The sequence below is a fragment of the Ctenopharyngodon idella genome, chromosome 1 (assembly GCF_019924925.1).
Source record: "Ctenopharyngodon idella isolate HZGC_01 chromosome 1, HZGC01, whole genome shotgun sequence".
Classification (NCBI taxonomy): domain Eukaryota; kingdom Metazoa; phylum Chordata; class Actinopteri; order Cypriniformes; family Xenocyprididae; genus Ctenopharyngodon; species Ctenopharyngodon idella.
Window position 1 is genome coordinate 44,786,254 of NC_067220.1, and position 26,399 is coordinate 44,812,652.

The 26,399-nt window shown below is 36.2% G+C and overlaps 1 protein-coding gene across 1 annotated transcript; it reads right to left on the reverse strand.

Annotated features, from left to right (window-relative positions):
- Nucleotides 1-2,352: 2,352 nt before the first annotated feature.
- LOC127515948 (E3 ubiquitin-protein ligase DTX4-like) lies at nt 2,353-24,738 on the reverse strand. Its single transcript, XM_051900147.1, has 9 exons — nt 24,393-24,738; nt 23,973-24,187; nt 13,482-14,544; nt 8,511-8,572; nt 8,240-8,401; nt 7,836-7,897; nt 6,160-6,480; nt 5,814-5,903; nt 2,353-4,173 (listed from the first exon to the last, which is right to left on the reverse strand). Coding segments are annotated over exons 1-9 (2,205 nt in total). The 5' UTR covers nt 24,395-24,738; the 3' UTR covers nt 2,353-3,945.
- Nucleotides 24,739-26,399: the final 1,661 nt, after the last annotated feature.

The following is a 26,399-nucleotide window of genomic DNA, read 5'->3' on the forward strand; positions in this document are numbered from 1 at the left end:
ACAACAAGTGAGGGCTGAAAAAAAGGAGGCCTCAAAGTTTGTATTTGCTGTTTCTGCAAAACTGGCTCTGTTATGCTCCTGATCAGCTTCGGGCATTGCTCGTGGTGGAAATCCCTGAGTTCATCAGAGTATCAATTTAATGAATAAGGACATACTTTTTGCATTAGAAGAGTAGCTTCAATCCTTGAAAAGCTTCAAGTCCTGAACAGTGAACTGTGGTAGTGTTTCAGTCTGTAGTACTGTGTATCTGTCTTCGTTTCCATGTGTATTTACTATTTACTTTTTTACCATTTTACAGATGCAGTTTGCATTTATGTTGTCACAGTTTTCCAGGCTCTTTTTCCAATGACTAAAATGCATGTTTGAGCTGTTTTAACTGAAAGTAACTTGCACTGACATCTTACAATTTGTCTGTGCTGTTGTTTTGTCTCAAGATGAATGCCAATAATGCTTTTTTTTTTTTTTTTTTTACTACTTATCCCCTTTCACAGACAAGGCTTAAATCTAGTCCCAGACTAAAATGTATGTCTGAGCTGTTTTAACTGAAAACATATCTTAAAATATGTCACTGCCATTGTTTTGTCTCAAGATAAACACCAGTAATGATTGTTTTTTTCTAAGGCATGTCTATAAAAGCTACTGAAATAATTGAACTAAGGTCTGATCCTGGCTTAGCCTAAGCCCATATTAACTACAGGCCTTACATTGTCTCTGATTGAAATGAGTAGAAATAGACATTTAACTGGCTTAGAATCTTGCTGTACATAAAGCAAGATTGATTTGATATTGTTTCCACGTTAATTCAATGTTAAATAGGTGATTTAATTAAGGTTGAAAAAACATTGATTTTACAACCATGTTGATCTATTTTTCATCATTGAAATAACATTATTTCAGGGTGCAAACCTGATGAAAAATCAACTTAAAATTCAACGTCGTTCAACGTTGATTCAATGATAATTTGGTTAATGCATTAACATTGATTCAACGTTGATTCAAGGTTGTTCTGCTATCTGGGTTATATGTTATGTATATTGTTATTTATGAAAAGTTATTGTTTTAATACTCAAATTTGGAAGAATGTGGAGGAGTCCATGTGGGTGGAGCTTCCAATTTAAAAGCCAGGTTTGTTTGTTTGTTTAGTGTGGGTTGTAGTTTGGAGTTTGCTTGTGAGTATTTCGTGTGTTTACCTTTTTGTGGAAGGATTTATCAGCCAAGTGCTTCGGTGTAAATATTTTGTATATTTCCCCCTATTTTTCCTATTTTTTATTTTACTTTTTTGGTTTGGTCTTCATGTCAATGTATATATTTTTGCACTTTTGGTGAACTGTAAATAAGAACACTATCATTAAAACACCTTGTACAAAAGTGCTATTACGGCCTTGCTATCAGTTTTCTTGTGCGGAACCATTTTATCATCACGCCTCGTCACAAAGCATTAACTTCTTGAGCAATTTGAGCTACAGTACCTCATCTGTTGGATCGGACCACACGGGCCAGCCTTTGCTCCCCACATGCAGCAATGTGCCTTGGCCGCCCATGACCCTGTCGCCGGTTCACCACTGTTCCTTCCTTGGACCACTTTTGATAGATACTGACCACTGCAGACCGGGAACACCCCACAAGAGCTGCAGTTTTTGAGATGCTCTGACCCAGTCGTCTAGCCATCACAATTTGGCTCTTGTCAAACTCGCTCAAATCCTTACACTTGCCCATTTTTCCTGTTTCTAACACACCAACTTTGAGGACAAAATGTTCACTTGCTGCCTAATATATCCCACCTACTAACAGGTGCCGTGATGAAGAGAATTAGTGTTATTCACTTCACCTGTCAGTGGTCAAAATGTTATGCCTAATCGGTGTGTGTGTGTGTGTATATAATTTTTCATGTGCAGATGTTTGATACTGTCCAAACATTTTATTTCCTCTTTCAAAAAAAAAAAATTTGATCATCAAAGGGTTAGTTCACCCAAAAATGAAACTGTCATCATTTACTGACCCTCAAGTTGTTCCAAACCTGTAAGATCTTCAGAACACAAATGAAGATCTTTTTGATGAAATCCGAGAGATTACACAGCTAACACTTCGACGCTTCAAAAAGTTCATAAAGAGATTGTTAAACTAATACATATGAATTGAGTTTAGTCCAAATTATCTGAAGAGACACAATCATTTTATATGCTAAACAGTTTTAATTTAGGATTTTATTCAAGCGTCAACATTCATTAACTCACACCAGTTGTTGTAAATGGAAGCTCAAACAATAAGCATGCTTGCTTGACGTGCAAGAACCAATGAGGTTCATTCTCGCATGGTTTGGAATGACATGAAGTAGAGTAAATGATGACAGAATTTCATTTGTGGGTGAACTAACCCTTTAATGCAAGAGGAGGTTGCTGGGTTTTATCAGATTACAAACACTTCACATTATTTTTTTCACAACTTCAGAAAACTACAATTCATGTGAACAAAAATGGCATTTATTGTTGTAGGCAGGCAAAAAAAGAAACCAAAAACAGTTGAGGCTCATCTTTAAGTATAAAAATTCTCAATATGAAACATTCTTAAAATATAGTAAACTAGGAAAATAGAAGAAAACATCAATATAAAAGAGAAATACATGAAGAAAATTAAACAGATGAGTAACACTCTGTACCTTTGGGTGGTGAATGCATAGCATACACTCTTATGTTTAATCAAGCACAAATGCAAGCATACACATGATGCATCGGCTCACACACACAAGGATCCACATGCACAGATACATTCATGCCAAACAATGGCACGTTCTTTAGGTCATTAGAAGTGAATCATTATAAAACAGGTCAATAAATGACCTAACATACAGACTGGCCCAAAAACAGTACAAGGACAGTAAAGAACAGTTAAAAAGAGCTAAATCATATTTTATACAAAATCCTTGAGTTTGCAAAATTCATTTTGGCAAACGATTACTAAACTGACCCTTGGGGATCAGTAAAGTTTTAACTATCTCTCTACCCATCTATCTATCTATGAAGTGCTTGCTATTCTTCTGTCATTTCACTGTATCCAGCTCAATCTTAATTCATTTATTCTTCTGTATTAAGGATGAACATATTTAATGCTGTACTCATAGTGAAGCAGCACCAAATTGGTTTTCTGTACCGTGAAAGGGTGATATTTCATAATGTATAACTATTTAGATGCATTAGACATTTTTTTTCTCAATGATCATATCAAGTACTGTTATATTATCTGAAGAACAATAATTAGTCGGGGTTCATATAAACCAGCATGAATGAATTAATTCAATGTTTCCATAAAACTCATTTTGAAATCAATTTGATATTAAAATTTCTGCTCTATTTTGACCCTTCAAAACTCTGAATCTTATGCACACACCATCATCCGTACAAAAATATTACAAGTTCTCAGTAAATTTTGAATACATGGAATGATCTATGAAAATACAAATTATAATAAAAGCATTCCTATGCAAACTATACTTCTCAGTTTTAGTGAACAGCTTCCAGTTAGAGGTACAAGAGTTGACTGTTTTACACAACTTACACAAACTCACACTGCAACATAACTTAAGCATATAAAACATCTCTGCTGCTTCATTAACCAGCATTTTCTTAGTCTTTCAATTCCCTCGTTTTTCTACATCATGAGTCCCCTCCACCTCCCATTCTTGCTTTTCACACATTCCTTTCTTTCCTTTTTCCTTCAAACCATTCACCTTTAACCAAATATCATCTTAGTTGTGTTACTTCATGTACTTCGTATTGAGATTATAGAATACACACTAAGTTGTGCCTCTGTTTTAATTCACACAGTTATTTGTACCAGTTGGTCACATTAGTTATTTTCATATTTAAATCACACATATTTCTGTGCTCCCTATTTCAAATGCACATCTAGTACCATCATTTTTCTTCCATTGCCATCGAGCACATCCTCTCACAGCTGCTGTTCCTCGTCTTCAGTGATGCCCTGGGCTTTGAGCTCCTCTAGCACATTGTCGAGATAGCCAGAATCTGGAAAGCCATGTCCAGTAAGATTGGAGCCAAATTCTGTCTTGTGGTGGACCTCATTCCAGATGACAGTGTCTGATTCTCCTGTGGTGCTGGAGGTTCCCACTGAGAAGATCAGCCGTCGGTCCCACGCCACCAACAAAAGCCTTAAGACCTAAGAACCGGACAACATATTGATATAATTGGAAACCTTCAATAATAATTAAAACTACATTAAATATTAAAGTGTTCTAAGGCCCTTTTTGGTGCATTTAGTTTAACAGCAATAAAATGTTGCAATGCTAATTTTTGCAAAACTCTAATAAAAGTAACCTTACCCTTGTAATGCATTTAAAAAAAAAAAAAAAAAAAAAAAAAAAAATACCCCTTTGCATTCCCGAGTCCGTTTGGACCCATTGGAACGCCAGCTTATAAAACAGTCTTAACAACTTCATTTTTTCCTACTAAAACCATGTTTCTGAGCAGTAACTTCTCATTAATGAGTGAATGCACAATTTCTTTAAAGGTTCTGAATGTTACCATGTTTTTACCATGCTATTACTACATTTACCCCCTTTTTATTCATTAAAAAAAATTATACATTTTTTTGAAATATAAACTTTTACAAGAACTACAGCAAAAACCAGTGTGATGCAAGAACATATATTTTATCAATATTTATGAGAAATCTTATTTGAATATATCAATATATTAAATTTATAAGGACATATAATATGAGTTGCTCAAAACAGTCTTTAATTTATGAAAATTACACATTCTTGTTCTAACAAAACAACATCAATATTACTATAAAATGTTTTCAAACAAAAATATATTAATTTTACTTACATTAAAAAAAAAAAAAAGATGACATACAGTCTTAATCTTCTTTTCATGCTGCAGTGGTTCAACAATAGGTGGCAGCAGAATAAAATGTGGACCTCTCTATTTTTTTAAACCCTCTTTCCTTTTTTAAATTTAGACTATTTGGTCTATGAATTTCTAATCTACAAAACAGAAATTAATTTAATGTCATTTAATTTGTCATAATTTCATGTGTAAAGCCACAGTTCATTTCCAGGTCGAAACGGACCCACAAAAGGAGTAACATGGTTATATCTCTTACATTTAAAATAATAAAAAATCTGTAAAAAATAAATAAATAAATGATGTGTATTTTGACAGTCTTAACGGATATCTAAAGTTTCATTTTCATACTAAAAACTATTTTTTTAGAAATTTTATCTCATCTGGGTCAAAACGGACCCGAATGCATTAGACTTAAGTTTGTCCTTAGAGAAATAGGTGTATTTATAATTTTGTCAACTGAAACTCCTTGACAGCACAGAGTTGAGGTCCATTCGTCCATTCCGCAATATTTTACAATATCGTCCCCTTGAAATTATAAGGTTCTATCTGACATTTTTGTCAAAATTAAGTTATTCGCATATTCTTATTTTATGACAACTTATTTACATTATATGGTGTGTTTTTTTTTTTAATGTTGTGTACATTTTTATTTAGAAAACAAAAAGGTTCTATCTACAAAGTTGAACGGAATGCAAAAACTTTGAAGCTCAATATCTCAAAACTGCTCAGAATGCAGAAAGAACCTTATAACTCCAAGGGGACGATATATTTATATAGAGATATGTTTCCAGTTTATTTCTGTTGACCAGTAACTGAAAAACAATTCCATATGCTGCAGTGACGTAAAAAAAAGATTTCATTTAAATGAGTTCATAAAAAAACAAAAAAAAGGTTACAGAGGTTACATTTTTTTTCATATTGCACTGTATGGTTGGTAGGACTTACCTTGCGTCCTTTTTCATTGTCTGGGAGATAACAATGTCGGGGAAATCCTCTTGCAGTGAAAGGCTTCCGTGGATTTGGATGCTCAGGACCCTTGAGAGAGACAAGAGAGAAGATATTTTATTAATATGATAATGATGGCATGTAGGCCAAATGTAAATGCAACCAAGATGCTCTGAAAATGGACTACAATCTAACTTTCTCAAATATAACATATATGAATATAATTTCTTATATATAAATTATAATTTTAATAACTTATTTCCTGAATATATATATATATATATATATATATATATATATATATATATATATATATATATATATATATAGAGGAGTTTAGTTATACCTGTATCCCAGCCGGTATGTTGTAGATGATGCGAATGGTTTTGCAGTCTGGGTGTCCTGGAAGTGAGTGCGGGATGACATGGTACTCCATCTTACCAGGCGGCTGGTTGCCTGTTTTTACTCCATATATTGTCTTGCATGTTGGACACTGCAGACTGCCATCTTTGTTGCCATTGTTGTACATGGCCACTAGGCACTGCAGGTGATAAAGATGCCCACATTGCGCCAGTCGTCCGACCGACTCTGCACGTGAAACACTCGCTACACCTGGACCCTTATACCCCGAGGGCCCCCCCAGAGCCTCCATACAGATGGTGCAATCCTGAAAGGAAATACACAAAGCTGAAATAGCATGCCATTAGCCAACACGTAGATATAAAAGGTTAAGAAATGGATTTTATTAGTTTACATCAGGGGTGTCCAAACTCAGTCCTGGAGGGCCACTGTCCTGCAGAGTTTAGCTCCAACTTACCTCAACACACCTGCCTGGAAGTTTCCTGTATGCCTAAAAACCTTGATTAGCTTGTTCAGGTGTGTTTAATTGGGGTCGGAGCTAAAGTCTGCAGGACAGTGGCCCTCCAGGAGCAGGATTAGACACCCCTGGTTTACATCAATGTTTTTTTTTTTTTTTTTTTTTTTTTTTACATCCTCCTTTAGCCAATAAGATGCGGCATTTTATATCCAGCCAGTCTTTTTAGATGGAGTGTTTGGTTTCTAAATGTCTCTTGAATTTCAATGGTTTTATGATTTTGGCAACCAACAAATCGTCACACAAAAGGCATTGTAATCAGAACAAAAAATGTTTATCCTGGTATCTAATGTAGTCTGGGTCATGTTTTTTTTTTTTTTTTTTTTTAAACTTGCATAGTTCATACGTTATAGTCACATTTAGATTAGAGCTAATATAGTTTACATTTTGTGACGATACAAGCAATCATGCAGCTGAGATTTGCAATGATATAGTATATATTGCTTTACATGACTATGCAGAATAAGTATGATGTACTATATATCCAACTTTTTAATAGATTGTTGGGTGATAATATAGTTTACATATTTCGACAATATAACAATCAAGAAGTTGACTTTAGCTATAAAGCACACACTGCTTAACGTACTGTATGTATCTGGGTAAGGCTGCATATACATTTTTTTTTATTAGTATTATTAATTTGTTATCTGGTGATATTTAGAAAAATTAAACCTATGAGGTTTTGTTCAATTTATTACAATTTGGTGTTATACATTTTTATTAATCAAAGTATGACTAATGAATTTGCACCAAAATACTGCACAATAAAATCCTTCATTTAAAGAAAAAACACATATTGTTACAGTTTTAATTAGGCACAATTGCATGGTTAGTTCCATCTTATTATATGCACTTATATGTGTGTGTGCGCAGAATTTCATGTTTATTTTGTACGATTTGAGAGAAATTTTTAAAGTAAAATTCATTCTAAAATAAACTGATGCGCCTTTGGAAAAGACACTAACTTTTCCTGTCTCTACATGTTTTCCAGAGGATCCGTAAAACCACAGATCTACGGTAATACATGCCCTGTATGCAACCTTTGCTGCCAACTCAGATATCATCTAGGCTGAAGCCAAAAACAGAGTTACAGAAGAGGTTTAGATCACGTAGAGATTAAAGACAAATTAATAAGGATGTCTTACTTCTTCTGGTGGATTCCTGACCTTCTGTAAATACCTTTTTACCACTTCCTCCGGTGTTTTACCTGGAAAACAAATCACTTTATGTTTAGTATGCAATATGAGATTTCAAATTTGTTGTGTGTATAAATCTGCTGAATGACAATCGATGGGAACAGCTTGTAGTGACTGGTGGTCGTTGCATTTCAGTGGTTGCCACAAGCCTAAATCTGTCATAACAAGTGAGACCCCTTTTGCCACCAGAACAGCCTGAACGTTTTGTGGCATGGATTAAAAAGATGCACGAAAACTTCCTTAGGGATTTTGGTCCTTGCTTCCTTAACAGCAACTTTCAGAAACAAGCTTATGCAGTAGTGCAGTACAATGATTCATCTGTGAAAAATGTCTATAAGTACATGGATTCTCACCTTTGCGGGCTTGTTTTTTGGTGGTCTTGCGGCAACAGTGCCCGATGCCAGGAATTGGTCTGATGTCGCTCTTGCTGACAGGTGGAGGATGCAGAATTAGTTTTGGTGGACGGGTCAAACATACAGGTAGTCCTGCTGCACTCATCAGAATACCAGTAATACCTGCAATGCATCATAATGCATATGTTTTATTAAATTACAACTTGTCATTTATCAGTTTTATTTTAAACAATTTCTGATAGTGTATTAAGAATGTGTCTTGTTTTCCTACCGGCTAAAGCAGGATGGACAGGGCTGGAGCCATTAAGATTCTTCACTGGTACTGTCGGTACCCTAGGAGAAAAAAAGAAAAAGAAAAAGAAAAAACACAATGACAATGGACAATGAAAGGACAATGAACACACTGACTGCTGCCTTACAGAATGTTCTCCTATATCTCCAAAATGCAACTCTTCTCAAAGAGTCAAACCAACAGATTAAGTAATTTGACAGACAAATTATTTAACATCACTCACATGAGAGCAAACGACAACAATCCAATCAATTCCTAATGGACAACATCAAGTCCCTCCCTACTACACATTGAAAAGCCATCTCACTGATTTACATCACAACAGGGAAGAAAAGATTATCGCAACTTCTGTTTCATGCAGACTTTAAGAGACAACAATTTGTTTCATAAAAGCAATGGACACAATGAACCTACAAACTTCAAAACTGCAGCATTTTTACCTCTTGAACTTGAAGATTTTATTCAGTGTAGAATTAAAAATTAAATACTGATATCATGTTAATACTACCCATGTGATAATATACAGCACCAGTATAAAAAAACAAAAAACAAAAAAAACCCACAAAATAAAGAGTTAGTGTAGTGACAGCCCTAATTCAGTGTTTGATTCCTCTGAATTTACTTCTGTAAATATTGTGTAAAACTAGGGCACAGATGCTACCAATTTCATCATTACCAAGTATCTTTTGGCAACCTATTAAATTTCAAAAGTTCAACGTGAAGTACTTGTTCAACGACTAGCATGCACATAAACCATTGTTCTTCTTCTAACATCAACAGTTATATGATACTTAGTGCAATTTAAGCATCAAATTACTATTTTACTCTTATATAAGCACATTTTTGGTCAAATCAGAGTGAAAAATGGGAAACAAAATACCAAAAGGCAAAAAAACAAAACAAAAAGCAACTGTAATATAAAGCCCTTTTACTTCCCTCTTGTCTGTAGTGTTTTCCCACACTTGTTTTCTTATTTACTAGATGGTATGTTGGCCGCCAGCCTTTTATTGAAAAAAAAAAAAAAAAAAAAAAAAAGGTTGTGTCTGTATGTAAATAAATTTAAAAAAAAAGTGCATGAATATAGCAAAGTGTGTTAGTTTTGGTCACAGCTGTTGATGGGTCTGTCTGTATGCATGTCTTGATCTTCCTCATCTGTTTCTAAGCCTAAAGCTGCGTTCACACTACCAGCGACAAAGTGGCACGATCCCTCATTCATTTTAATAGAGAGCTGGTGATTTCCGGTGACACAAGCGACGCGTCTGTTGGCGACAGGATGTAGGCATGTCCAGCGACACGATAAAGTTGAGATACGATTAACTTTATGCAAAAGTCGCTCTACATTTGGGAGCGACAACCAATAGGAGTGAAGTCAGTGGAGCCATGTCATCCATCACTACATCCTGTAGTGAAGTGTTGAGGCAAGATGGAGAAGTTAATTTTAGCGGTCAGCAACTTTCCTATAATTTATGATATGTCTCTGTGGTACTCGCTATGCTGACTCTGAACATGAATGGCTGAATGCTTTTGTCGCAGATAAATAGCTGCGATGGCAAAGAACACTCGCTGTTTCTCAATCATCTTTAATACTAAGCATTTTACGTACGGATTCCATTTATATTTAGTCTTTTCCTTCCAAAATGTTTGTTTTTAGCTGCAAGAAAACTGAATCATTACAACATGGAGCAACATCTGTGAAAACGAACTAACAGCGAACTAACTAACAGCTAGCCTGAGAAATATCTTGATTTTTAGTTGTTCTGACCAATTTTAACACTTGTTTTGTCTTATTTTAAACAATTTTAAAGTCCCCCTATAGTCAATAATTTTATCCCTTAAAACTCATCTTTGATCACCAAAATTAAATATGTAAAGTTTTTCCTGTGAGAAAAAAAATTATTCATGCCTTAAAATAGCTTGAATGTAACTCCAAAAAAACCCAAAAAACAAAATAACGACTTATATAGTGATGGCCGATTTCAAAACACTGCTTCATGAAGCTTCGGAGCGTTATGAATCAGCGCGTCGAATCAGCGGTTCGGAGCGCCAAAATCACGTGATTTCAGCAGTTTGGCGGTTTGACACGCGATCCGAATCATGATTCGACACAAAAGATTCAAAATGCTCTGAAGCTTAATGAAGCAGTGTTTTGAAATCGGCCATCACTATATAAGTCGTTATTTTGTTTTTTTGGCGCACCAAAAATATTCTCGTCGCTTTATAATATTAATATTAAACCACTGTACTCACATGAACTGATTTAAATATGTTTTTAGTACATTAATGGATCTTGAGAGAGGAAATGTCATTGCTGGCTATGCAGGCCTCACTGAGCCATCGGATTTCAACAAAAATATCTTAATTTGTGTCTTGAAGATTAACGAAGGTCTTACGGGTGTGGAACGGCATGAGGGTGAGTAATAAATGACATTATTTTCATTTTTGGGTGAACTAACCCTTTAAAGCATATTAAAAACACCACATAGACATATAAACAACATTAAAAACTTGATTTTTACCACAGGGGGTGGTGAAAAGATGACTCAAGTCATCTCGAGTCCCCCTAGGGAGTTTGTTGATCCTTATTGTCATGATCCCTTCCTTCCGAAACTCAAATAACAATAATGTTCTGATACCAGCAAAGGATATGACAAGTCAGTTGACAAAAAAAAAAAAAAAAAAAAAAGCTGCAGTGTGACATTTAGGGACAGGTGAATCTGTAATAAACAACACCACAATAATAATGAAAAATAAAAAACTACTATATACTGCCACGATTTTTTTCTCTTGAACGGAGGTTCTGTTTAAGGCACACTTTATTTGCAACATATGTTTTTCACATGAAAGTGAAAACTGAACCAAATATGCTGAAGTGGTTAAGTGGTAAAAGAAGTACTTGTTGAGTGTTTGCTTAAAATGATGACATGACAGGTTACTAATGCATTTTAGACAATCATCAACACTGCAGCAGTAGTTTTAATTTATATGCCGGTTTTGTTTTCCATTGAAAAACAGAAGTGTCAGACATGCGAGGGTAGATGGCTGTTTGGGTAAGGCCAACAGGGAAGCTTTTGACCTCCACTGAACCCTTGATCTTGCCTATACAACAGACTTGTCTCTTTGTTTTCTCTCTCTCACACACACACACACACATGCTCAACAACTGCTGCTCTATGACTCCAGATGGCTTTACGTCTGAAACAGAACATTCCATTAGAAAGAGCACCAGATTCATAATGTTCTCCTGCATTAGAAAGCACACATGTGTAAGATGATAGGTTATTTATTTATTTGTATTTGCTTTGTAATATAGCCTAGGTCCAGTTTGTATTGATCAATATATTGATATCATCAAAATAAGATGCAAGAGAGTAAAAACTCCAATTCTACCTGTGGCTGTATCTAAACATACAGGTTATTCTTAAAGACGTCCAGAACTTCAATCCACCCTAGCTACATCCAAAACCCCCATCACCAAAAGTCACATCTAATGCTTCAGGAAACACTGGGACACAATTGTTACAACATTCAATGTCAAAACCTTTTGCTCGTTACCCCAACTCCTTCCTAACATAGACATGCACACACACTCTACGATGTCAAACGCTTTAGTGAGACAGCATTGTGTTGCTAATGCAGACCAGCCCATGTCATGTCAACAAAGGTTGCTGCAGAAACCCAGCGTGAACACGAAATCACCACTGAGAGCTGCGGGAAAAGCCACAGAAACAGCTATAGACATAAAGGGGGTGGGGATGGAACGAACAAGACCATTCTGTCCCCAGATGGTCATCAAACAGAGCAGACATGGATGATTTAGCAGTGTGAGAAATGTGAGAAACACACTCCTACACAGAAGAGGGGGAAAAATATGAACACACTCGCTATGTTTCTCTCCAAAGTTGCAAATTTAACTTATGCGCAAAATTTGCAGATAAAGCACTGTTCTTATCCAGTGAGCTGAAGAGAAAAAAATAGTCACTTCATGATAAACTGGCGATAAATATCACTAAGAAAAATGGAAGTTGATGAAGTAGAAGAAGTCTCTGAACAATAACGTTCATAATTCGTATATATAATACGAATTACGGAGCGCGCAGATGAAACACAATAAACGCCATCATGTTAACTTGCTTTCTGAGGAGGATGCCTGCTGTTTGGGAATGCAGTCATTTAAGATAGTTCTGGGAAGTAATTGTACCGAACCAAAACAGCATTTCAGATACTGTGCAACGAGGTTGGTCCGCTGGTTGGTCCAGTTATGCGGTCCCATTGAAAGTCACATGTCTTTTTTAATCCGCATTGAGGAATTTATTTAGTAAATGTGTTTTAATCATAGTTTATGCGCACGTTTTCTTATTGGATAAAAAAATAATCCGACTCAGCGTACGTTTTTTTTATGCGCATTTTTAGAATTTATACGCATCTTGGCGTTTCCTTCCAGTGTTTTTTATGTTATATCCCAAAATGCACATAAAAATTCACAAAGGTTTTCTACCAGAGTAATCACAGGTTACTCTCTGGCCGCTTTCTGGCTGTCAGTGGAACATGCCGTATAAATCTAAATATAATATTAGTATATTAATATTATAAGACATTATAATATCATAAAAACACACTATTGTTAAAATGTTTGGGGTCTGGAAGATTTTTTAATGTTTTTGAAAAAACATTATTACTTTAATTTAATTTTTGCATCATTACTCCAGTCTTCAGTGTCACATGATCCTTCAGAAATCATTGTGAATTAAATTCTAATATGCTTAATATGTAACATTTCTTATAATCCATGTTTGAAACAGTTGTGCTGCTTAACATTTTTGTGGAAACCAAATTCGATTTAATCAATTTAAAATTTATCCTTGCTTAATAAAAGTATTAATTTCTTTAAAAAAAAATCATACCGATGGTACTGTAATGGTATTGTATATGAATAAAAATGCCTTTTCTTACCCAGAGGCAATAAGGGCCCGTGATTGTGCCATGGCAATTCTCTGCAAAGCAGGCCGACTAAGCCCTGCCAGACTGGCACGAGGTGGTATTGGGGCAGCACAGGCAGCGGAGCGCTGAGAGGCCAACATTGTTGCAGATGACATCTTAACTGTGGATGGTGTAGGACTGGTTGACGTGTTAACAAGTATGGCAGTTGGCACAAATGTTGCTGAAGATGATGTGTTTGGGGCGGATGGAGGCTGCTGATTCGATGATGGCAGAGTTGGAGGTGGGGGCAAAGATGAAGGCGTTGGGCGACTAGAGGAGACTGAGAGATTGGCAGTGCCTGAAGTGAGAAGGGACAAAGACTGATCAAAAACAGCAGAATTCTTGGCTTCTTCCGAGGGCGAGCATTTTAAAGATGCGCCATGTGGTAGTGTATGAGAATACGAGTTTAAAACAGACATGGATGCAGAGGAGGATGGAAGTGTCCCAAAGTTGGATTTAGGACTGTTTGGCTTTGTTGCACGTCCTAGTGTCTGTGATGCAGTGCCATTTGCCTTTACACTCAACACCAGCATGCACTGCTGGCAGGCACAGGGCTGTCCAAGAGGAGCAAGAGATGATACAGAAAGCATCCCACTTGGGTAAACTGCACTTCCTTTTCTACTTAGGGTAGAACCAGAAACGCCTACCCCAAGCAGTGCCCCGTTTGACCCTCCACCTGATGTAACTCCTCTAGCCATGCCTCCAGCCCCTGAGCCAGTACCCCAAGCCTGTGAAGTTTTAGGCAGAGGCCCAGTAACTAGAGGGTAAACCATGTCTGAGCGTCTCTGGATGCGCCTCTGCCGCTGCGTTTGCCTGTTAATCTGGGTCATGGTCTGGAAGTCCACAAAGTAGCAAAAGCCCAACGATGTCAGGTCCAGCCAGGGTTGCTGTCGGTCCCGTGCCGCTTGCAAGGCAATGCTCACCTCCATGTCATAGGCTGTCCAGGAACCTGTGTCATTTTCCCACTCCCATATCCAACCTTGGCCTGGTGCTGAGGTGGGGTCATAGAAACTCCGTCGCACTGGTCTTAACGTACCTGAGGAGGTAAACGAAAGGGTTATAAATCAAATATTAAAAAACAAGATATAATTAACATGTTAAATAAAGTGTTTTCCTACAAGAAAGGCAGCCAGTCAACATGTTACGCATGTAAAGGCCCTGATTTACTCACGGCAAAGTTCTTTTTGTTCATCTTTCGAAGTAAAAATATGTTTAAAATAACTGAGCAGCGGTATACAGTTAACGAACAAATCAATGTCACCTGGGAGCAGCGTTTAGGTGAACATACAAATATGGAATGCACACCTTTTCTCTCAATAACAAAATACAGTTATGAAAGAAACTGACCATAGCAACTTGGATACATTTGCACTAGCACTGTAATTTGGCACTCCAGTCAAGTCACGTCACGTTTATTTATATAGCACTTACAGATTGCTTTACAGCAAGCAGCATTACAGTAACATGAAAAAAAAAACAGTGTGAATGTCTCTTTCAGTTAGAATAACAGCTTCAATTTCTACTATAAAACAGCTCTCCAGCGTGTTCATGTTTTTACTCAGACGTCTGACCTCAACGGACTGAATAGAAGAAATTTCCATGTCAAAGAAAGCAGAGCCCCAGAGCACACCTACTTATTGAGTAATAGCCATGGACCAATGGTAGTTCGAAGGTGTTTACCATAATAAAGCAGTTTCAAACTCTCAAAATGAACTTCATTTTGGCCTGACTTTGTTCAAAATTACATCACACCAGTTTGTTATTCGATTTCACTTGAAGTACATCAGGGCCTTAACTTTCATTTGACCATCAGCCTTCCACTTTCTTCTTTCATAATATAAGTAACAGAACAATACTGTAAATCAACGACACCCAACTGGTATTATAAGAGAGAACAGCAGGATTGATAATGGCACAATGTCTCCAATGTAAGCATTCAATCCTCCATTATAACGACTGAATGCCTATTGTTGTGCTTTGAGCATCCTTTGAATTTAAACCCATTCATCAGAGCAGAAATAGGTTTACACTCTTTCCAGTAAGACTGATCAGATCAGGATCTTGAGTGTTTAGAGCAAGAATTCTTCCATTTAAAGCAGTAACTGGGACAAACATGCAACATTCATTTAGCTAATGCACAAAATACATTTAGGAAGTCATGACAGTGCTGGGACACACAAACAGAAAGAAAAAACGCATGTGAATAAATAGATTTGAGCATTAAGCAAAGAGCACTGACCACTGAGCACAAAAGACCCACTGAGGCATGAACTTTAGCACAAGAAGAGAACTGGGAGTTCTAGAAGCCATAAAACGAGTGAAAGGACATATTCTCTTTTTAACACCCATACACACCTACTAGATCTTCAAATAGTACAAAACACTTCATGTGTGCACGATTCTGCAGACATTATGGAACTTTATAAAGCACGTTCCAGAAATGAGGTGGAGTAAAGCAAGACATCAGCTTTGATCATCCTTTATTGTGTCTGAACTCACTTTACCAGCTTTGAGCCTCAATCACAGTCATGCCCTCTCAGCTCTATTGTAATGTCTTTTGTTAACAGATATATAGATAACTATTTGCCTATGCTTTTTTTCCTTTTGCTGCTTGTGAGAAGTCATTTCACTGAATTATACAGTCAAGCTAATGATAAACACGTGTATTATGGGATTATGTGGTATTTAACCATATGCGAATAGCATATATGTCTTAAGGCAGGCACACTGAAATTATGTATCTCAGGGGCTGCTTTTAGAAAATGTGGTGTGTTCAGGGGCAAGTGAATATAATAATTTTATTAGAAATTAAAATATATTAAAAAAAATATTTAAAATGTAATTTATTCCTGTAATGGCAAAGCTGAATTTTCATCAACCATTTCAACAACCATTACTGTGTTCATGTTTTTACTTGCGGACGTCTGACCGACAGACTGAACAGAAGAAATTCTCATGTCAAAGAAGGCAGAGCCCCAGAGCACATCTACTTATGGAGTAATCACCATGGACCAATAGTAATTTGAAGGGGTTTACCAGTCGAAGCAAACTTTTACAGAAAGTTTTCTTTGGCAAGCTGTTTCAAAACTCCCAAAATGACCTTCATTTTGGCCTGATTTTGTTCAAAATGATGTCACACCAGTTCGTTATTTAATTTAACTCATAAGAGCCTTAACTTTCATTTGAACATCAGTAGCCTTCTACTTTGTTCTTTCATAATATAAATATCAGAGCAATACTGTAAATCAAAGACACCCAACTGGTATTATAGGAGGCATGTCACAATGGCCCTCATTTATCAAATGATCGTATGCCAGAAAACTGCGTACGTTTTTTTCCACGCAAAATGTGGCATTTATCAATATGAGCGTGAGCAGTGGCTACGATCAAATCTCACGCCAGGTCTCAGCTTGTGTACGAAAGTTTTTGAGTTAGCGGAAACTTGAGTGCAGCATAGTAAATCTGGTGGAGAACTGTTACGAGAACATTTAGATTATTTTCCTGACCGACAATCACTCACTAACCGATCATTAACCATTAAACGACACGATTAAAATGTCAAATTAAAATTAAATTAGAATAGATGCGTCTTAAAATACCACAAATGGTTTTTTTTTGTTTTTATTTCCAGGGACTTCGCTTTGGATGCGCAAATGGCAACATCAACAGTCATTAGGATTCACACATCATGCACCTGCAACGCAGAGAAAAACAATAATATAGCCTAAAAGGAATAAAAAAATAGGACTACACAAAATATATTTCACTGAAATAATTAACAGATTAACAAAACAAAAGAGAAAAACTGAATCAAGTAGGGCTAGTACAGGCTACGCTCGCATTGTATTTGTTTTTTTTAATTATTGATCGTGCAGGCGCCTCGCTCACACATGCAGACCCAACATATCAGTTCTAGCATTGCTTAATTTACATTTTAGCCATTTATCAGCAAACTAAAATGAAGACAAAGTTAACACTGCTCAGTTTAAATGGTCCGCTATCCATCTGTACCAGTCGGTGCACGCAACGCCCAACCAAACACGTTTTTGCACATGAGAAAGATGATGTTTTACATGATGTTTTATTAACAAAATTCGGGAGGAGCAACGTTTAAATAATCTGACTAATCGTCACGTCATTTCAGCCAGCTGTTAGCAAACAGTAATCAACATATCTACCCAGTCAGCATGAGTGAAACATATATAGTCACAGTCGACTCACCCATATTCCTCGACAGTTTTACAGCATCCCTCCACCACCCCGTCTCCTCACACTTGCCTGGTTACTTTCCTAACCAGAATACGGTGGGAGTACTCTGGGTTCGGGCCAAATACCGAGCTCGGAGCCCTCTCCTCAGACAGCACGCCAAATACGCATACTATTATGCATACTATTTACTATCTGATTATTTCTAAGTGTGAACTCGTGAAGTGGATATTGAAACAAGAGTGAAATAGAAAGCCTTGTTTACATAAGGAACAGTAGTTCAGCAAGCAATAAATGTTACATCGCGAATATGGAAACGTTTGTCTTCTTCCCGAATGAGAGAGGTAGGCTATGTGAGCCCAGTTCAGTTTTGCTTTAAATAAATTAATTTCTGCTTTAAATTGAATGCCACTGTAGCCTAATTTGTGTTTCAATTTATAATATATAGCTACTTATTTTTCGTTCTTGTTCTGTTTTGAATAAAATAAATTTAAAGGATTTTCTGTGGAGTGAGGTACTAAAATAACGAAGTTTATATAGGCCTATATTAATGTTTGTAAGTATTTAGTTTTATTTACCAATATTTTTGTTTAAATTAATTTTATTATTTGCAATTACATGGTCGAGGGGTGTTTTTAGAGTAAGATAAGTTTCTTTTTCATGCGATTACTTCATCTTCATGGCTGGGTTACGTTTCTCTGTGTCGTAAACTATAGGGCGAGGCTTCTAAAATTTGGGGCGTGATATTTAAATGACGATTGTTTTCAGCCGCCACATTTATCAACACCCATTCATACGTGCGAAGGAAATGGCCGCATACGAAAGTTTAATGAATCACACATGAGCGTTGTCGTAAGCTGATTTTTCCATTCGGATGTACGCTGGTTTCTACGTTCGTTTGATAAATGAGGGCCCCTGGCTCTAATGTAAGTACTACAATCAATCTTCCATTATACCGACTGAATGCCTATTGTTAGGCTTTGCAAATCCTTTGAATTTAAACCTGTTTATCAAAGCAGAAATAAGTTTACACTCTGTCCAGTGAGACTGAATTGGCTGGGAATAGATCAGGATCTTGAGTGTTTTTTATTCCTGTGATTTTCAACATCATTACTCCAGTCTTCAGTGTCACATGATCATTCAGAAATCATTCTAATATGCTGACTTGCTGCCCTTCTGATCAATTCAATACATCTTTGCTGAATAAAAATATTAATTTCTTTAAAAAAATGTTAGGCTACTGACCCCATTTGAATGGTAGTGTACTTGCATGTGCTGATTGTTTGCATCACGATTTTGAAAAACATAAATAAATAATAATAATAATAATAATAATAATAATAATAATAATTACTTCATGAATTGTGATACATTTTGTGACTAAATTTGATTATTCTAGCAATTAATGTATTTTAAGTTTTTCGACCCCGCCTGCACTGCAAGCAACATGGTGTGACGCTCCCATAAGTCTCCCAACAAGGCTGTATGCACTTCATTTATGGACAATCTATCACAAAAAAACCCTCTCATGATATCGTAATAGCAGGACTTGACATTAACACCCGCCAAATGCGGGTGGATTTCAGGAGTGGCGTGTAACGCAGTCACTCCTACTAGCCACTTTGGCGGGTTGAATTTTATATATAATATAGGATATACAATTTTCAATTGTAGTCTTTTAAAAAGGCATCTGAAATAATAAAGTATGTGCAATGTAGTGTTGTCAAAAATATTGATTTTTCATTAATACATATTGATACTGAAACAACAGTTCCAATACTTATTTTCCACAGATTAGATACACACACAAACCCGCCTCCCCTCACTCACTTGTTTCATTTGCTCTGGATGAATATTGTTGTTGTTACAGGGCTTGAATTTCAGCATGGGATTGCACGTATTGCGCATAATTTTACTCATTACCGCAGATTTTGTGCTCACACCTGAAGTACACGCACATAAGCCGCCTTATACTAAATTGAGTTATTTTTCGCTGTTTATATATTGTGCTTAAACAGTAAAATACATACAAAGTGTAAGTTAACAGTATAATGGATCCGTGTGTCAGGTCTTAAAGTGACAGCAGCCTAATATATACCTGCTGACAAATTATGAGATGATATTAAAAATATCGGTAACACTTTACAATAAGGTTCATTAGTTAACATTAGTTAACTACATTAGTTAACATAAACTAATAATGAACTGCACTTATACAGCATTTGTTAATCTTTGTTAATGTTAATTTCAACATTTACTAATACATTATTAAAATCTTGTTAACATTAGTTAATGCCCTGTGAACTAACATGAACAAACAATGAACAACTGTATTTTCATTAACTAACGTTAACGAAGATTAGTAAATACAGTAACAAATGTATTGCTCATGGTTAGTTCATGTAAGTTAAAACATCTATATGGCAGTTTTTGCCCCATGGTATCGATGTCAAAATTGTGGCCAATGAAAATGCTGAGTGGCTAGTAACTTTGGAAAACCCCTAGCCACAGTGGGTGGTGAGCAAACAAGTTAACATCAAGCCCTGGTCATAAGTAAAGTAAATGATTCCATCAGGATCTGTCAGTATTGATCGTGATGCACTGAAATTGTTATTTAATACTACAGTCTCAGTTCAATCTAGATAAAACTAGATAATACTGTGCCTCCTCTCAGCATTATGGCCACAGCAACAGATGGCCATGTCCACTTTCACATGCCAATCATACTGCCTGCACTTAAGTTTGCAAGCTTGTGCTAGTATGTGAGTGGGAGTAAAAGGCTGTGCTTCAGCAGATCATAAACTGTGACATTGGGTTAAGGATCCCAGGACCTTTGCAGCGTCACAAAGCCCTATACAGCAGGTGTACAGAGACTGTCCATCTGTTCCATTGTTGTTGGCTCTGTGCCTCCATCATTGCCCTGATTTTCATTTCCCTTCCCTCTTTCAAACTAACTTTATTCCCCTTTCTTTACAAAAAAAAAAAAGAAGAAGAAAAAAAAAAAAGGAATTTATAAGATACAATAAATGCAATGAATTATAAATGCAAAATTATTCCATTAAAACCTCTGACACGTGTCTTATCTAGTGGATTATACCGCCTCTGTAGTATTTGATTAAATAGGATATACATTGTTAATTGTGACTATGATTTCAGTGTAAACACATTTACAGTCTCTGTAAAAAAGTGTGCTCTAGACAAATTTAACCAAAAAAGAACTACATTCATAATGCCTTGAGGGCCCCCCCAGATAGGATCAGGGTCACCTCGCACCACGGGTGGGTGTCCCATGCGTACCCCATTGGACTTAAGTAAAAATGAGGCACACAAAGGCTTCTTAAAGCATGAATCTAAGGGGGAAAGTGTTGTAAATAAAGAGAAGGGACCATAAACAATTTATAAAGTGTGTTTCAGAACTGAAATTCAGTGAAGATGGACCACAAACAATTTTGGACTAATTAAGATTTTTTTTTAATGTTTTTGAAAGAAGTCTCTTAAGCTTACCAAGGCTGCAGTTAAAAATACAATAAAAACGTAAACATCTGTGGTATTACTATAATTTAATAGAAACATTTTCTATTTCAAGAATCACTACTTCAAAATGTAATTTATTCCTGTGATTCAAAGCTGTATTTTCAGCATCATTACTCCAGACTTCAGTGTCACATGATCCTTCAGAAACCATTCTAATACGCTGATTTGCTGCTTAAGATGCATTTCTTATTATTATCAACGCTGTCAACAGTTTTTGCTGCTTTGTATTTTTCTGGAAACCATAATGCACCATTCAAAAGTTTGGGGTAAGTAAGATTAAAAAAAAAAGAAGAAAGGACACATTAAAACATGACAGTAAAGAGCATCAAAATCAGCATATTAGAATGATTTCTGAAGGATCATGTAACACTAAAGATGAGTAATGATGCTGAAAATTCAGCTTTGCCAACACAGAAATAGATTACATTTTAAAAATATTAAAATAGAAAGCAGTTATTTATAATTGTAATAATATTACACACTATTACTGTTTTTACTGTATTTTTGAGCAAATAAATGTATCTTTGGTGAGCATAAGAAACTTCTTACAAAAGCATTTAAAAATCTAAATTATTCCAAACTTTTGACTGGGGTGTGTGTTTATGGGAAGGAGGGAGTGATACCAACAGAAATGATTCACAAAATGGTCAGCCTGAAAGAAATTATAACATTCCCTCAGCTCTTCAGCCTAACCATGTGAGAGTCATTGGATGAGGAGAAACACAATCCTGTCCTATGTGTGTGTGTGTGTGTGTGTGTGTGTTATACTAATCTTCAGTCTGCAATGGAAAACAGAGTAACTGACAGCACCCCAGGGGCCCAGAGTTGATGAAACTACATACTAGCCTGTTGCACAATAACAACCGCTCCCCTTTTCTCCTCAATCAATCTTTATAGTTTCGTTCTTTCACTTGGAAGTGTGCTCATTTTCCTGGGCAGTGCTTTGTGGAACTCACTCTCCGTGTAAGTGCATCTGAGCAAGCGATTTGGAGGTTTTTTAGGGCAAGCCTTGACAGAGCGATAAGGGTTGTGACTGTCACTAACCTCATATCAGGGATGTCTGGTTGCAAAACATTTCCTGAGTCTCAAAATGATTTGGGTGTTAGAAAAAAGATCATTTTGGGGAGCTGCCTGGGTGTGTATCTCTAAACCATTATTCACGCCAATGCACTTTATCTGGGGATAAATAGGCAGCTTTGCCCTAAGAATTTGCTATGAGTCACTTTAATCAGTGTTCTCTTACATACCAGACTTCAAATACTTTAAATAGTGCTAAAATTGTGTGATTTTTGCAAGGCCAGACTAACAGACCTAGATAATGTGCTTGTAGCTCATTTCCTTGTAAATTTTATAAGAACACAAGGGTGGAGTTTTGTAACAAGCTGTGCTTACTAGAGCATGACGTGTCTTTTTTCTGTACCTTTATAGTCTCACTCCCTCCATTTGTGTAGTCCAGTCATACAGTGGCCTCAAAAAAGTATTTGGACACATAAAAAAAATGTATGAATTTCATTGCATTAGATGTTTTGCAATCTTTTTGTCTTAATTTTGAGAAATAAAACTACTTTTTTATATTAAATTGTATAACATACATCCTATGTTTGTTAAAATGTCACTTGGTCTCATATTTCGCTATTTAATGAAAAGACATTATATTTGTGGCTTATATATCCAAATACTTTTTGCCGCCAATGTAAAACCATTCAAAAAAAAAAAAAACAGCTGCCTGGGTGGAAAGTAGACATAATTCAAAGTAACACTTTGATGGTTTAAACTCATGAGTGCATACATCTAAGTAGATGGGTGTTAAAATTTTGCTGAAGCCGCGAACAACAACACTTCATCAAAACCGTTGAATGCAGACTGAAAGAGAATGTTAACTATAAGCATAGATGTGCTTAGATTTACATTGTATGTTAAAATTATATATTCACCACTTACTTTTTATCAGTACATTTGCTTTAACCATACCTGAGAGGCACTTAACTGTGTCAAGACCTTTTTAACAATCTCTCCATTACACTAACAAATTTTCTTTTACAAGTACTTGTTTTTTAATTACTAGCAAGTAACCAATAATGACTAATATCTTCTTTAGTTTCGCCAAAACATACTAGCACTCATTCCTTAGCGACTACTCATAATCCCAATAGTGGCAACTAACTATCCCATTGTTAGTCATAATAACCAATTTCAACATTTACATGGGGAACTGTGGTTTAGTTTTGACTGTTATGTATTATAATTGTCGCTGGATTCTATTCCAGTTTCGTTCATTAGGTACTAGCACTGCTTATTAGTAATTTCAATAGTTACTAGTATCTATTCCAGTTTTACTAGCACCAGTTTATGAGACACTAGTATTCATTCCCAAAGTGTATTGGTAACATTTCTAACCTCACTAATTGCAATTGCTTATTGAATCAACATACACAGACTACTTACTTTATAGTTCAATTAAAAATATTGCTGGTAAGTTTTAAAATGTTACTAATAACAGTGGTATTTTTATGTGTCAATGTGACTATCAGCAAAATAATAAGTAATGTAATAAGTAACTTAATGAATGCATGATGAAGGCATTCCAAGATACTAGTCACTATTAGATTACTTTTAAGTAATATAATAGACAAGTCCATAAAATAGAAACTAGTTCGTTGTAAAGAATAAATGTTAAAATGGCTTGCCACATGTAGAATGATGCGCTTCTGATTTTCATCTTACCGGTATCCTGTCTGAACTGATGCATGGAGTGTAGATCGATGATATAGGGCGACAGGCGGCTGTCAGCTTGGCCTAGAACGACGCTGCCGCCGCGGGGATCGCTTCTTATCACCTCCTCTATGTGGTGAGACACGGCTGGGCTGTACGGCCGCCAGCGCCCGTGCTCGCTGAGCCATTCCCAGACGACCACGGCAGAAGCCAGTAACATCGTGTCCCTACAAGCAGAATAGAAAAACTTAGTACGCATCTCTTGATTTCAATAACCGGTTTTGTGAACGCATGAGGACAGATTTGGTAATGTAAAGCACGGTAATGTTGTAATGACTGGTTTGTAAAACGTCGATAGACACACGAGGATTTGTTTTGAGCGTTTATAGTCCGGTTCTCTGTATATAAGCATAAAATCTCAGGTGCACTCACATTTATGTAGAAAATGCTTATCGCAGCATCAGGAAATAAATCTCCGTATAATTTCCATGGCTGATCGCAACAACTCCTTACGAGTGTCAACAAACAGTCAACGGACCAATATTCCTCTTTCTTCTTTTACACATTCGGCGTTGACTGTCGCTCAGTTGGTGCTTCTCCTCCTTTCTAATAGTTTCTTGTGGCACGAGGTGCGATTTATCGAAAATCATGTAGACTTCAAGTAAATGATCTCTGGCAAAACGCTCGTGGTTTTGTGTTCAGCGCACTGAGTTGACAAAGTGACACCCAACACCTCCTATCATCACACATGAGCGTGAGTAATGCTGGAACTAGTGCTGGAAAGTCCGACTCATATCCGCGAATCGGTTCTTTCGAACAGTTCGTTTTATTGGCCCGCTTAAAAATGAGCGTCATCCCAGCGCGATATATTACATGCTCTAAAATGTACGAGTCCGTAAGAGCAGTGCTGAATCTCTAATATAATAATAGTAGGTAGCTATATTGATCTTAATCGTATTCCATATCTTTATACAGTATGAGACTAGTGTGCTATTCTGCCGAAATCAGAAAACAGTTCTCAGTCAACCGATTCAGTTCGATTCGTGAAATAAATCTGTCAGACCGGTATTGTGAAATGATTCATTTGATCCATTACAATTAGGCTATATGACTCAAAGAAACGATTCATTCACGAATCAGACATCAAACTTTAACGCACCACAGAAGATGAAACCTGTTTGGTTGGTCATGTCTTTTCATGTACTTTGCCGGCGAGTAAAGCAGTGATATGATGGTTTTGTGTTGCAACAGAACGAAACAAGCAATAATCCAACTGCATAAAAGATAAATTACCTTTTAGCCTGTTTTCCTAAATAAACAGTCAAGTTGTAATCTGCTGGACAACTACTATGTTTCCTTCTAAACATGATAAAATATTAAAACTTTTTTTATATGTGCATAATAACTAAATCACGTTATTCTACGCTGTTAAATGCTTGAATCTGATTAGTTGACTAAAGTTTTAATGTATGGCTAAAGTAGTTCCAGGCAGGTCTTGACCGCATTACCGTTCAATATCACTTCGCCAAATGATTTCAGTTAGTTCAAAAGTCCTTACAACCAAAAGAACAACAAAAGAATTAAAACCCACAACGACACTGACCAAACAAGTATAGTAAACAATAGGATAAAAACAAATTATTTCCAATTTTTTGGCGCTGTTCTTGGAGCAGATAAACTTACAGTTTCCGTATTAGTAGAGACGCTGCTGCCGAATACTGCTGAGAGACACACACACTCTGGTAATGTTAATATGTAAGCTTAAAGGGATAGTTCACCCAAAAATGAAAATTCTGTCATCCTTTACTCCCCCTCAAGTTGTTCCAAACCTGTATACATTTCTTTGTTCTGCTGTACACAAAAGGAAGGTATTTGGAAGAATGTTTGTAACCAAGCAGATCTCGTCCCCCATTGACTGCCATAGTATTTTTCCCCTACTATGGTAGTCAATGGGGAACAACTTCAGTGAAGAAAAAAAACAAAAAATCAGTCTTATAATTTAGTTATGTGACACTAAAAAATGTGACAATTAATTGGGTGAATGAATATATGAAATTGAATGCCTGAATCATGTCAGGAAGCCATATAAAATTCATTTTGAGTCTACTTAATTAGGTCACTTAAAATGACTTCATTACATGATGTTGAAGTTACAGTGGGTACGGAAAGTATTCAGATCCCCTTAAATTTTTCACTCTTTGTTATATTGCAGCCATTTGCTAAATTCATTTAAGTTCATTTTTTTTCCTCATTAATGTACACACAGCACCCCATATTGACAGAAAAACACAGAATTGTTGACATTTTTGCAGATTTATTAAAAAAGAAAAACTGAAATATCACATGGTCCTAAGTATTCAGACCCTTTGCTCAGTATTTAGTAGAAGCACCCTTTTGATCTAATACAGCCATGAGTCTTTTTGGGAAAGATGCAACAAG